At 38.7% G+C, this 14,936-nt stretch overlaps 1 protein-coding gene across 1 annotated transcript in view; it reads left to right on the top strand.

The window, feature by feature from the left end:
* PCOLCE2 (procollagen C-endopeptidase enhancer 2) overlaps positions 1-14,724 on the top strand; it is an 80,755-nt gene extending 66,031 nt beyond the window's left edge. The window contains exons 7-9 of the mRNA XM_004462024.5: positions 9,853-9,936; positions 12,107-12,274; positions 14,149-14,724. Of these exons, the coding sequence (XP_004462081.1) occupies positions 9,853-9,936; positions 12,107-12,274; positions 14,149-14,279 (383 nt within the window). The 3' untranslated portion in view covers positions 14,280-14,724. The remainder of the gene's footprint in view (positions 1-9,852; positions 9,937-12,106; positions 12,275-14,148) is intronic.
* The last annotated feature ends 212 nt before the right edge of the window (positions 14,725-14,936 follow it).

Here is a 14,936-nt window from a genome sequence, read left to right as displayed (position 1 = left end):
AGAAAAACACAGATTCCCGGTGCCGCTGATAAGGATAGAAGTTGTCACAGAAGAACACACAGCAAATGGACACTGAGAGCAGACAACTGAGGGGGGGGGAGAGGGAGAGAAATAAATAAAATAAGTAAATCTTTAAAAAATAAAATATGTGATTGGTTTATTAAGTTCTTGTATTTCTTTTAGTGTCAACATAGGTTATTTGTGCATTTCTAGGTTGTCTAGTTTGTTGGCATACAGTTTCTCATAATGTCCTCTTATGATTCTTTTTATTTCTGTGGGGTCAGTCATAACTTCCCCCCTTTCATTTCTGATTGTATTTGCATCTTCTCTCTTTTTTTCTTTGTTAATCTAGTTGGGGGTTTGTCAATTTTATTGATCTTCTCAAAGAACCAACTTTTGGCTTTGTTGATTTTCTCTATTTTTTTTTCCCTCAATTTCATTTATTTCTGCTCTAGTCTTTATTATTTCTTTCCTTCTGCTGGCTTTGAGATTGGTTTGCTTTTCTTTTTCTAGTTTCTCTAGTTGTACAGTTAAATCTTTGAGTTTAGTTCTTTCTTTTTTAATATAGGCATTTAGAGCTATAAATTTCCTTCTCAAGACTGCCTTCACTGTATCCCATAAATTTTGATAAGTTGTGTTTTCATTTTCATTTGTCTCAATATATTTAATGATTTGATTTCACTTGCAATTTCTTCTTTGACTGACTATTCAGGAGTGTGTTGTTCAGCCTCTACATATTTGCAAATTTACTTTTTTCCTGTCTATTATGAATTTCCAGTCTCGTTCCATTATGATCTGAGAAGGTGCTTTGTATAATTTCAATCTTTTTATATTTATTGGGAGCTATATTGTGCCCTTACATGTGGTCCATCCTGGAGAAAGATCCATGGGCACTTGAGAAAAATGTATAATCTGCTGAGTTTGGATGCAGTATTCTATATATGTCTGTTAAGTCTAACTCATTTATCATATTGTTCAAATTCTCTGTTTCCTTGTTGATCTTCTTTCTAATTGGTCTATCTAATGATGTGAGTGGGGTGTTGAAGTCTCCAACAATTATTTTACAGATGTCTGTTTCTCCCTTCAGTTTTGCCAGAGTTAGTCTCATGTATTTTGGTACACCCTGGTTAGGTGTATAGATATTTATGACTATTATATCTGCCTGTTAGATTGTCCATTTTATTAATATATAATGGCCTTCTGTATCTCTTATAGCTTTTTTGCATTTAAAGTCTGTTTTGTCTAATATTAGTATAGCTACCCCTGCTCTTTTTTGGTTACTATTTGCATAAAGTATGTCCACCCTTTCGCTTTCAGCCATTTTGTATCCCTGGGTCTAAGATGAGTTTCTTATAAGCTGCATATGGATGGTTTGTGGTTTTTTATTCATTCTGTCAGCCTGTATCTTTTGATTGGGGAGTTTAATCCATTCACATTCAAAATATTCCTGTAAATATACTTTATATTTATTTCCACTATTTTATTCCTTGGTTTTCATATGTCATGTCATATGTTTGTCTGTCTTTTCACTCTTTAGTTATCCTTTCTGCTAATTCTTTCTTCTATACTCTCCTCCAAGCCTCTCTTTCCTGTCTTTTTATTTCAGGTTTTAAGGATTCCTTTAATAATTCTTGTAAAGGTAGAAAAAAAAATTTTTTTTTTGCAAACTCTTTTAGTTTGTTTGCTTGTGAGTATTTTATACTTACCTTCATATTTGAAGGACAGTTTTGTTGGATAAAGAGTCTTGCTGGCAGTTTTTCTTTCAGTATCCTAATTGTATCATACCACTGTCTTCTCACCTCCATGGTTTCTGAAGAGAAATCCGCACTAAGTCTCACTGGGCATCCCTTGTATGTGATGATGGTAGTTTTAAGCAAAGCTCAGGATCAGGTTTGCATTTTACAAAGATCACTGTGGCCACTAAGAAGTGACTGGATAATAGGGGTCATGAGGATCAGCAGTTTTTTGTGGTTGCCCAGATGAACTGTCCTTTGGCAGAAATACAGAATATTCAAGAAACGAGCAGGAGATAGTACAGGCTGTGGTGATTAATTGGACTAAGTAGATTTGGGGAGGTGCCAAAAATGTCTCCACGCAGGTCCCTGGCTTGCACAATTGGATGGATGGTGTTACCACTCACTGAAATAGAGAAATGGGCTTGGGGTGGATTTACGAGTTACTCTTCGAGCTTGTTGGGTTTGAGGCGTCTGTGAGACATTTAAGAGACATTTAAGTGGAGATGTCATGTGGGCAGTCAGATAAATGGATCTCCAGGCCAGAAGAGAGATTTGGGCAAAAGATATAAATTTTAGGATCATCAACATAAAGATGATAATCGAAGCCATAATCTGGAATGAGATTGCCTCAGGAGAAGTTGGGAGTGAATGAAAGCAAGCTTTCTACAAAGGTGGGAGGGCCTGTCCTCCAGAGGCCAAAGAGTTGACCTTAGACAGGAGAGAGGCAACCCCCTCTGCCAGGGGAGGGAAGGAAGACCGAGGGCACAGATAAAGATGAGTTGACAGTTTGTTCAGTGTCGTGGGGACTTTTTCCGCTATGGCCTCTATTCTCCATAGAAAAATACGCAAGGTCACCTACTGAGGCTGGGAAGGAAAGTGGGAGCACTGAAGGTTAGGAGAATGAGAAAGAACTTGAAAAACACCTGTGGAGATTGGAGAGTGAGTTGATCAACAAAACAGCCTGTCACTTTGCTGAGAGTCCCAGTAGTACACTCAGCTGCCTGGTTGCAGACACAGAAAAAATGGAGTCTCCTACAGGGTTGAGGTTTGACCAGTTAAGAACTGTGAAAACACAGAGGGGTGAGGGAATTTAAGGTATTGTCATAAAAATAATTGCAATAGTGGACCATGGAAACTAAGTGGAATAATTAAGAGAGTAGAGACAGGCCAAGATTGATGGATTGAGGGAAATGTACTGAACCTCCAAAGATGAGGAAAAAAGGAGGAGAGGGGGCTATACTGGATAATAGGGCATCTAAATGTGAGAGTCTGGCAATGAAAGACTTTAGAAGGAGGCCATGTGAGTGTGGGAACCACTATCTGAGATGGAGCAGAGGGAAAGTTCCTGGGGAGGTTGAGGCCATTGGACTGAGGGGGATAGTCCCTGAGGAGGTTGAGCCACAGGGATGGTTGCAGGAACACATGGAGAGGAAGACTGTGAGCCAGGTGGCCAGGATGGAGAGTGCAGGTTGCTGGAAGATTGTAAGAGGAGGAAGGGTAGGGTGGTGTAGCTGATGACATAAGGGTAAGAGAGCAGGGGTCTGCCAAAGGGAGAGAACGATCAGTATGGGACACCCACCCAACCCCAGACTGCATTCTGCGGCTAAGAGAGAGCTGTTCTCCAGTGGTCCACGTGAAAGGATGCTTGCTTTCATCAAACAGGGAGAACCACCATCACTTCTTTCTGACTTGGTTAATTAGGTAAATTTAGTGCCAAATTGAGGTCACCAACTTCTGTAACAATGATATCTCTCTCTCTAAATGTTTCCTAAGCTCCATCTCTTTTTGAAAAGTATACATTTAAGCTCTTATATACATGTAGGGGTACAAATTAAGAGTAAATAAATAGAAATTAACAGAGGAGTTGGATGAACACATTATATGAGCAATATTACAATTGCAAATTCTTATCCAAAAAGTACATCTGTAACAGTTTTTTTTAAAGATTTATTTTTTATTTATTTCTCTCCCTTCCTTCCCCCACCAGTTGTCTGCTCTCTGTGTCCATTCACTGTGTGTTCTTCTGTGACCGCTTCTATCCTTTGATTCTTCCCAGTATATTGCTACATATAAGTGAATAATTTGCAAATATTTTGAAATATGTTGAAATGATGATAATGAGGATTAAATATTTTCATTTTTGTTAACCCAGGGTTTCTCAACCTCAGCACTCTTTACATTTGGGCTGGACAATTCCTTGTTGTCCTGTGCATTGTCAGGTGTCTCGTAGCATCACTGGCTTCTACCCCCTAAATGCCAGTAGATGTTTCCAGACATAGCCACATGTCACCTGAGAGCCAGCAAAGAGCTAAAGATAATTTGCCCTCTCAAACACCCTCCTTACTGCCATGGGCTGGTGGCTGAGGAGGCAGAGGGAGGGAGAATGTGCCCAGCTGGCCAAAGGAGAACAGCTTCTGAGAAAGTTTGTTTGTGAGGCTTGACCTGCCCTGAGGACATTGATTCTGTACTTCCTGCCCTCCTCAGAGTTGCATTGCCCCCTAGCACCTGGGGTCTGAGCTGAGAGGGCCATCAGAGAACGCCATCTACTGGTAGACCAGAAAAGTGCATGAAAAGAAGGGAAAAATAATAGTAAGTAAAAGAGGCAATCAGGTGCCTTTACTGGCCCAGTCTCTCCAAACCCCTTGGAAACTGGCCTGCACCCCATTACTGGGTACTTAACCCTGGTTTGAGCAGTTAAATAGAGCCAATCCTAATATCTAGAATAAGTTGAACCAAGAGTCAAAGAACAGTGGTAGCACACAGCTACTTAACAGTAAATACCTAGGCAAGAGAGAAAAACTGAACATCAGTGTAAACTCAGGATCAGAATCAGATGCCAAGTTGTTGGAAAAATTACAAGCCACACTAAGAAAAAGGGAGATATGACTTCAGCAAAGAAACAAATCAAAGCTCAAGATGAGACATAGGACTTGAAACAGCTAATCAGTGAGATTCATACAAATCTCCTAAACCAAATCATGGAGTTGAAGGATAACATGGGTAAAGAAATAAAAGACATTAAGAAGGGGAAGCGGCTGTGGCTCAATCAGATGAGCTCTTGTCTACCATATGGGAGGCCCTCAGTTCACATCCCAGGGCCTCCTTGTGAAGGCAGGCTCACCTGCATGCGGCGGAGTGGTGCCTGGCCCACAGATGCCACAGAGAACTGACTCAGCAAAGGTGACACAACAAAAGAAGGGAGACAAGCAAGAACACAGAAGAGCCAACAGCAAATGAACACAGAGAGCAGACAGCAAGCAAGCCACAAGGGGGGGAGGAAAAAATAAAATAAATACAGACACAGAAAAACGTACAGTGAAATGGACACAGAGCAGACAGCATGCAAAAAGTCACAAGGGGGGGATTAAAAAAGATGTTAAGAAGATACTTGGTGAGCACAAAGAAAAATTTGAAATCTTGGATAAAAAAATAATAGCTGATGGTAATGAAAGACAATAAATGAGATTAAAAACACAGTAGAGGTACACAACAGCAGATTTGAAATCATGGAAGAAAGAATCAGTGGCATAGAGGAAAGAACAACTGAAATTGAAAAGACACAAGAACAGAGACAGAAAAGAATTGAAAAAAATGAGCAGGGGCTCAGGGAGTGGAATATAGCATGAAGTGCACCAATATATGTGTCATGGGAGTTCCAGAAGGAGAAGAGAAGGGAACGGGGCAAAAATAGTATTTGAGGAAATAATGGCCAAAAATTTCCCAACTCCCGTTAAAGACATGAATATACATGTCCAGAAAGCACTGTTTACTCCCATTAGAATAAATCTAAATACACCTACCCCAAGGCACATAATATGCAGAATGCCAAATGCCAAAGATAAAGAGAAAATTCTGAGAGCAGCAAGGGAAAAGTGAAACAATAACATACAAAGGATGTCCAATAAGACTTAGTGTGGATTTCTCTTCAGAAATCATGGTCCTGTGAAGGCAGTGGTATGATATAATTTAGGTACTGAAAGAGAAAAATTGCCAACCAAGAATTATTTATCAAGGAAAACTATCCTTCAGTTATGACAGTGAATTTAAAATATTCACAGATAAACAGAAACAGAGTTTGTAACCAAGAATCCAGCTTTGTAGGAAGCACTTAAAGGAATTCTGGAGCCAGGAAAGAAAAGAGAAGAGAAAGAGGCTTGGAGGAGAATGTAGAAGTGAAGACTATTAGAAAGGGTAACAAAAAAGGTAAAAAGAAGGACCAAAGTAAGATATGACAAATGAAAGCCAAATGATAAAATGGTTGAAGTAAGAGCAATGACTGTTAATGGATTAAACTACCCAATCAAAAGACATAGGCTGACAAAATGGATAAAAAAAACATGAGCCATCCATATGCTGTCTGCAGGACACTCACCTTAGACCCAAGGATGCAAACAGACTGAAAGTGAAAGGTTGGAGAAAGATATTTCACATAAATAGCAAACAATAGAGGGAAGAAGTAGCTATACTGATGTCAGACAAAACAGACTTTAAATGCAAAATAGTGGTAAAAGATGCAGAAAGCCATTATATATTAATAAAAGGGATGACCCATCAGGAAGGAGTAACAGTCCTATATCTATACACCTAACCAGGGCGCCCCAAAACACATGAGGCAAAGTCTGGCAAAACTGAAAGGAGAAATAGACATCTCTACAATAATCGTTGGAGACTTCAACATGCCACTCACATCAATAGATAAAACAACCAGACAGAAGATCAACAAGGAAACAGAGAATTTGAACAATATGATGAATATGCTGGACTTGAGAAACATACTCAGAACTTTGCACCCCAGATCAGCAGGTTATACATTCTTCTCAAGTGCTCATGCATCTTTCTCTGGGATAGAACATATGCTATGCCACAACATAACTCTCAATAAATTTAAGATTGAAATTATACAAAGCACCTTCTCAGATCATAATGGAATGAAGCTGGAAATGAATAGTAGGTGGGAAAGAGGAAAATTTGCAAATATGTGGAGGCTAAACAACTCACTCCTAAACAATTAGTGGGTCAAAGAAGAAATTGCAGGAGAAATTAGTAGATATCTTGAGATGAATGAAAAGTGAGGGAGAGATTAAAACATTCCCAGACAAACAATAGTTGAATTTGTACATCACTATTAGACCTGCCCTACAAGTAATGCTTGCAGTGGATTTGGCTCAACTGATAGAGTGTCCACCTACCATATGGAGGGTCCAGGGTTCGATACCAAGGACCTCCTGACCCGTGTGGTGAGCTGGCCCACACGCAATACTGACGTGTGCACGAAGTGCTGTGCCATGCAGGGGTGTCCCTGCCTAGGGGAGTCCACACGCAAGAAGTGTGCCCTGCAGGGAGAGCTGCCCCATGCGAAAAAAGTGCAGACTGCCCAGGAGTGGTGCCGCACACATGGAGAGGTGATGCAGCAAAACGAAGCAACAAAAAGAGACACAGATTCCTGGTGCTGCTGACAAGAATGTAAGCGGACACAGAAGAACACACAGTGAATGGACAGAGAGAGCAGAAAATGGGGAGGGGGGGAGAAATAAATAAAAAATAAATCTTTAAAAAAAAAATCAACATTCCAAAATCAGTAATGTTTCTAGACACAAGTAATGAATAATTAGGACAATAAATCAAGGGGGAAATTCCATTACAATAGCAATTAAAAACAATCCAATATCTAGGGATAAATCTAACCAAGGGTATTAAGGACTTGTATAATAGAAAACCACAAAACACTGCAAGAAAACGTAAATAAATGGAAAACTAAATATTGTTAAGATGTCAGTTCTACCCAAAGTGATGTACAGATTAACACAATACAATCAAAATCTTTACATCCTTCTTGCAGAGAGAGAAAAACCAATCATCAAATTTATATGAAAGGTTAAGGGGATCCAGACAGGCAAAATCATTTTGAAAGAGAAGACAAGTTGGAGAACTCACACTTCCCAATCTTAAAACTTATTATAAAGCCACAATAATCAAAGCAGCATGATACTGGCATAAGGACAGACATATAGACCAATGGAATCAAATTGAGAGCTCACAAATGAACCCTTACGTTTATAGTCAAATGACTTTTAGGAAAGGGGTAAAGACCACAAAGTTGGGGGAAGAAAGTATCTTCAACAGTGGTGGCAGGAAAACAGATATCCACTTGCATTAAGAATGATGGAGGACCCATACCTCACACCTTATATAAAAATCAACTCAAAATGGATCAAAGACCTACATATAAGAGACAGAACTATCAGACTCCTAGAAGAAAACATAGGGAAGCATCTTCAGGACTTGTGGTAGGCAATGTTTTCCTAAATGTTATACCCAAATCACAAGCAACAAAACAAAAAATGGGATCTCACCAAAATTAAAAACTTTTGAGCTTCAACGGACTTTATTATGAAAGTAAAACAACAACCTACATTAAGGAGAAAATATTAGGAAACTACATATTTGATAAAGGACTAATATCCAGAATAAAGAAATGCTTCAACTTAAAAAATGACAACCCAATTTAAAAATGCGCAAAAGACTTGGATAGACATCACTCCAAAGAAGATCTGCAAATGACCAGAAAGCACATGAGAAAATACTCAACATCATTAGCCATCAGGGAAAAGCAAATCAAAACTACAGCGAGTTACCATTCACATCCATTAGAATGGCTACTATTTTAAAAAAACAAAAAACAAAAAAAAACCCAGAAAATTATAATTATTGGAGAAGATGTAGAGAAATAGGAACACGCATTCATTGCTGGTGGCAATGTAAAATGGTACAGCCACTGTAGAAAACAGTTTGGGACCCCAAAAAGCTAAATCTGGGACTACCATTGTTCTTGGCAGTCCCACTACTAGGTATATACCCAAAAGAATTGGAAGCAGGGACTCAAACAGATATTTGCACACCAGTGTTCACAGCAGCATTTTTCACTATGCCAAAAGATGGAAGCAACCCAAGTGTCCATCAATTGATGAGTGGATAAACAAAATGTAGTATGTACATACAATGGAATATTATTCAGCTGTAAAAAGGAATGAAATTCTGGTACATGGGACAGTATGGGGGAACCTGGAAGACTGAAATATGCCATGTTGACTGAAATATGCCAGAAACAAATGGAAAAATAGTGTATGAACTCACTGACTTGAAACAATTAGAATAAGCAAACTCATAGAGTCAGAATCTAGAATGTAGGTTACCAGGGGATAGGGAATGGGAAGTTAAGACTTAAAATGAACAGCGTTCTTATTTGGAATGATGGAAATGTTTTAGTAGTGGATGGTGTAATGCTAGCACAACATTGTGAATGCAGTTAACAGCACTGAAATATATATCTGAATGTGGATAAAAAGGGTTAAAGATGTGGTAATAGAATAATTTTTTTTAAATCAATGAAAACTGCATTACACAGTGAACCCTAAGTTAAACTATGGAGTATAGCTAATAGTACAATTATAAAACAGTGCTTTCATCATTGTAACAAATATATCACACCAATGCAAGGTGTTAATAATAGGGGGTATATGGAAATCCTGTAGTTTATACATGATTCTTCTGTGAACCCATAATTTCTCTAATTTAAAAAAAAGTTACATAAAAATAAAGAAAAAGAAGAGACTAGAAAATAAAAAATAATAGGGATTGTTGTATCTAATTACACATGTAACACACTTTAAAGGTGAGCAATGTTTCTAAATACCTGTATTATTCACATATGGGCAATTGTATTATATTTTACATACACCAAGCAAGTTCCCTCCATCCTCATGTGAACATCAGATTTGTTGTAATAGGTTTTTCTAAGCAGGGCACAGACAGATGATATAGATTTTTTTGGTTACAATGTTAGTTATATAAAAAGATAACAGGGCTAAATTTGGATTATCTTTGATCTCAAGTTTAAAAATCATCAGAGGGTATTGAGTCACCCTGAGGATATTAGGGCAGTAGGGTAGCATGAAGAATTTCTTTGACATGGCTGTTAATGATTTCATTGCAGTAACATACTGATGTCCAGTGGGTAAAGCGGGGGGGAGGATTTTAAATGGATAGTTTCAGATATAAACATTAATTATACTTAATTAATTTTCCTGAATCTTATATATTTCTTCTTTGAATTAAGGTTTAAAACCCACTGTGGCCCTGTGCCAACAAAAGTGTAGACGAACTGGGACTCTGGAGAGCAATTATTGTTCAAGCAACTTTGGTAAGAAATGAAAACCAGCCTTTTCTCTCTAAATAGAAACTCGAGACTGCATGCTTAATCTCAAAGGAATTGCCATGAAAGTCTTAGGGAAAGAAAGTTAATGGTGAAAGGTCAACAGTACTGTCCATTTACCCAAGAAAATATTTTTCTACACACTAGGGTGTGTTGATCTGTGTTCTTAGAATTGCTAAATTTCACAACTGAGAAAAATGTTATACATAACATATGGAAATATGCTTTTTATCACATAAACTTAAATTAACTCCTGCTACATGACACTGCTACTCTGGGCACTCTGGTTGGCAGAGTATTCCTGAAAAAACCTGTATATATTTTTCCTCACATATTTTTCATGTATTGAGAATTTTTTCACACATTTGTAATTCAGCTTAAGTAAATTAGAAACATCTTAAGTTACATTCAGAAGCAGCCTCTATAAGAAGAAATTCAAGTATTTTCTCTGCAGCGTCCTTCCAAAGTATTAAATTAAAGCTTGGAAATCTGGCATCTATTTGGAAAATCTTATAAATTGGAAGCTGAGGAGACATTACTTAATGATTTAGAATTTTTAAGAGATCTTTACATTAAAAAATGACACTCTCTGTGAAAATCACGTCAGAGCAAAAGCCTCTGTGAAAATCACTTCAGAGTGAAAGATGCTAAATTTAATTTTGGTTATTTTTAAAAGCTTAAAGAGAAATTAAAAAAGAAAAAATCTTACCAGGGAAATAAAGTTGCTACAGCCTAAACAGGTTACCCAAAACAAAGGACCGCCCCAGAAGAGGATTTCCTTGTCTTCTCTGTGTCCTAAATTGGTAACTGTCTACATGCCCAAATGAGCTGTACATTGTGAACATACGAAGACCTTGAACAATCTGGAGTCCTAAATGTTAATAGCATGTGCGTGCTGAAATTCCAATAGCTGGCATAAAAACTGAAAACAGATAGGACCAGGTGTCGAGCTTCAGAAATTACTGCCCGCCCCCCCCGTCCCTTGGGAGTCAACTGATGCCACTTAGCTATAGTCTCACATTTTGCAGTGAAGACACATCACCAGGAGTCAAAGTAAGGCATGATCAGACTTCTCATTTTAAGAGTTTTGCACAGTGAGTAAGCAGTGAGAGCTCCCTTTATCCTAAAGGAGTGGTATTAGTCAAGTCCAAAACTTGTCATCCCATTGAGTTATGACTCAATTATATGGTGAAATGACCAAATACTCTCACTGGTGGCCCATTGGTTCTCAACTGGAGTTGATAATGCCCTCTAGGGGCACTTTTGGGTTGTCACAATAACTGAGGGTTGCTAATAGCTTTTATGGGTAGGAGCAGGGCTGTAAAAAGTCTTTCAATGCGAGGCTCAATCTTGTACACGAGGAATTGTCCCCCTAAAATGTTAAAAGACACCCCTTTTATAAACATTGCATCATCGTTCCTTCCATTGGCTCAGAGGTGAGACTCTTTTCTTTATAGAATATCATGATTGAAAAAAAGAGAATTACATAATGAAAGGCAACTGAATTTTCCTAGTTTTTGTAGGAAGGAAATGTTTTAAATTATACCTCAATTCCGTATTTTGACTTGTTAAATCCAATAAACAGGTTGGATAAGGAAGAGAATGTGAAAGACTCAGAGGAAGACATGGGTTTCCTCTAATGAGAGGAAGATTTTTTTGTTGTTCAAGGAGAAAGGGTAGCTACAGAGAGTGGGGAGGAGAAGCACAGAGAGATGGGTGGGCACTCACCATCAGGACACAAGGACTCACAGTTTTGTGGGTCAAGCCCCCATCGTGCAAGCTCTAACGATGGTATTGCCTCTAAAGATTCAATGCCTTATTGAGTAGTTAGCCTTACAGGCCATAATCCTATCCACATGTTGGATAGAACATTTAGAAGAGTCCTCATCTCAGCAATAGACTGTGATCCAGTAAGAATCTAGGTTTCTCTCCTAGTTATCAATACCTAACAACCAGGGTAAGAGGGAATGGCTGCATAGCCCCCTTTTTAACCTGAATTTTAGTGACAAATGTACAGAACCAAAGCTGAGCGCTCTAGTAGGGACTTCCCTTTACAATTGTTTTCCTATCCCAGACTTAGAAGAATGTAACATTGTTCTCAGTTCTGCTTCCACTTGCTACCACTATCCCGTTATTTTTTCAACGTTCTCTTCTGCAGTATTGGCCGGCACTGTTATCACAACTGTCACTCGAGGTGGGAGCTTGCATGCCACGGTCTCCATCATCAACATCTACAAAGAGGGAAATCTGGCCATTCAGCAGGCGGGCAAGAACATGAGTGCCAAGGTCACTGTGGTCTGCAAGCAGTGCCCTCTTCTCAGAAGAGGTGAGCAGGAAGGAAAACCGTAGTCCCTTTCCGTGGATGCTCAGGACACAGAAGGCTCAACAGAGAGCGCCTCTGAGCAAGTCATGGATCTCTCCATGTCATAGCTGCTCTGGGGAAGTAAAGTCAGGGCTAATGTAATACACTGTCCACTTCTGATAGAGAAGAAAGGCCTTTGGACTTGGGCAGAATTGGGCTCTAATCCAAGTTATTGATAACCTGAGGAAGAAAAAGATGAATGAGTCCAAGAAGCATTGGACGATGGCTCAGTAGGGAACAGATGCAGAGGGAGCAATTAGGGAAGAGATTTTAAACTACTGCACTTAAAGTGCCAATGCTATATTTAGATGAAAATACCTAGTAAATAATGGGAAATGCAGAGCTGAAGGTCAAAGAGAAAGGTATATCTAGACTAAAATTAAAGATTTGGGAATTATTTGCAGAGGTAGGACCATTAAATTTGTGGATAGAAATGAGTTTATTAAGAGAAATTATTTTTTTTAAAACAAGGAAAGTGACTCCGAGTCAGAGGCACATGACTTTTAAAATAATATTTAACAGTATAAGTAATGTGTGCTCCTTTTTTTTTTAAGGTTAAATAAGCAGAGAAGGGTATAAAACAAAAAGTGCAAGTTCCCTTTCCTTTTCTCCAGGAGTACCATGAAAAGTTCCTTCCAGAAAGTTTTTATCCATGTAAAGCATGCACATACATTCATGCACACATTTACAAACATGGGATGATACTATACATACTCCACTGCAATGTTTTCCCCCACACAATATATATCTAGACGTTTTTCCATTAAAGGACTTGCAGACAGATGTATCTTTTTCTTTGGAATGGTAGTGATGCATAGTATTTCATTGTGTAGCGTACTATGTTTTCTCGATTCCATCTCAGCTTGTAACAAACATTCCTTCCTCAGGCTTGTAACAGACATCTCCCACAACCAAACCAAATACACACAAATAGGGACTCTCCACTTCCTAAGAGCCTGGCTCTGAATTTAGACTATTTGGAAGAGAAAGGAAGCTAGCTGTTCAAGTTGACTTTCCCGAGGGAAGAGCAGAGGCACTTTAAAAGATAAAGACTTCTTTCAAAACTGCCAGAAACAGCAAATAATGCACAGCTAGGTAATGTAAGGTCTTGTAATGATACTAGCAGCCCAGCCTTGAGACGGCATCACCTTCCAGCTTCCACAGGCTCCCGACCACCATGAAGACAGCGGTAACCTGCAGCAGAAGGCCTATGCGAGGGAGAAAGGAAACACATATTTCTCTTATGACACACAGGGGGAGGGGCAAATAAATGAAGTGGCAGAATATGACATTTTTCTGAGGCAATATAAATCTTAAGAATTGAACCCAGTACACCGCAGCTCAGGTCCCAGTCTAGGCCTCACAGCCAGACGTTGAGGGAAGTTCAAGGCAACAGCAATAGAAGAGAATGGGTGATTAGTCAGCATACGTGTGGGAAGTTCTGGAATTGTTAAAGGACTAAGAGAGACCATCAAGGATGGTGTGCCAGGGAGCACTGGGGAACCCTGGCCGAAGGAACGCCTTCCCTTTACCACAGTGCATTGTTCGTGGTGGGCACTTGGCGAACACACCAGCCCTACAGCACTGCAGTGTCAGGCATGACTTTAGATACCACCCCGTGCAGTTTCCTTGTGTTGGCAGAGCTGGAATGTGCTATTGAGTTGAATTTATTTTTTAGCCAATGAGAATCTCTAGCCAGATTTTATTCCAGATACTACAAATGTATAATTATATTATTTATAGAGTAAAACACTTATCTGGAGGCAAGTTATTGTCTAAGTTATTGCAAACCAATATACATGAAGAAAAATATTTAATTTTGCATTCTCTTTCTTTAGGTTTAAATTACATTATTATGGGCCAAGTGGGTGAAGATGGACGAGGCAAAATCATGCCAAATAGTTTCATCATGATGTTCAAGACCAAGAATCAGAAGCTCTTGAATGCCTTGAAAAACAAGCAGTGTTAACAGCGAACTGTGTCAAGTTAAGCTGCATTCTGTCATTGCCTTTGAAAGATATTTCTCTTAGTAGGAAAGAGTCTTATAAAAGTAAATATCAAGTCTTCCAAGATCAGACAAATTTACTCTTCACATGCTGTAGGTATGAGGTCTCTGATATCGCAGATGGAAGTTCTGTGCCTGCACAGAGAGGAGCAGAAATCTGACTGTAAGCCTGCAGACTTAGTGCAGTGATAGCAAAGTAAATATATTAAGCGTTGACAGCTTGGAAGCAGTTTATTTATACATCTCTGTAAAAGGGTATTTTAGAAATGAGTTGTGTGAAGATGTAAAAAAGAGATTTTATAAGTGCAATATTTATAGTGATATTTGTTTTATCTTTAAGCATTTAATCTGAGGTGTTCCATTCTTGTATTTTTAAACTAATGCTTAATAAAATATTTTTAAGTGAGTATACAGCAGCCATTAAGCTTGATTTTATAGAAAGTGGAACACTAAAAAGAATACACCCTGTTATTTACGTATAAGTTTGTCTTCATATCAATTTACACTTTGTTGAAAGAACTAGCATTCCAAGAATTTTAGGGACTGGATGGATCCACTAATATAATTAGACTCTAATTCCTCTCTAGAATGTTGTCCCCGGGGCTCTCGTCCAGCGCCTTC

The sequence above is a fragment of the Dasypus novemcinctus genome, chromosome 4 (assembly GCF_030445035.2).
Source record: "Dasypus novemcinctus isolate mDasNov1 chromosome 4, mDasNov1.1.hap2, whole genome shotgun sequence".
Taxonomy (NCBI): Eukaryota; Metazoa; Chordata; class Mammalia; order Cingulata; family Dasypodidae; genus Dasypus; species Dasypus novemcinctus.
The sequence above is the reverse complement of the archived record's forward strand: the minus strand, read 5'-3'. Positions and strand labels throughout refer to the sequence as shown.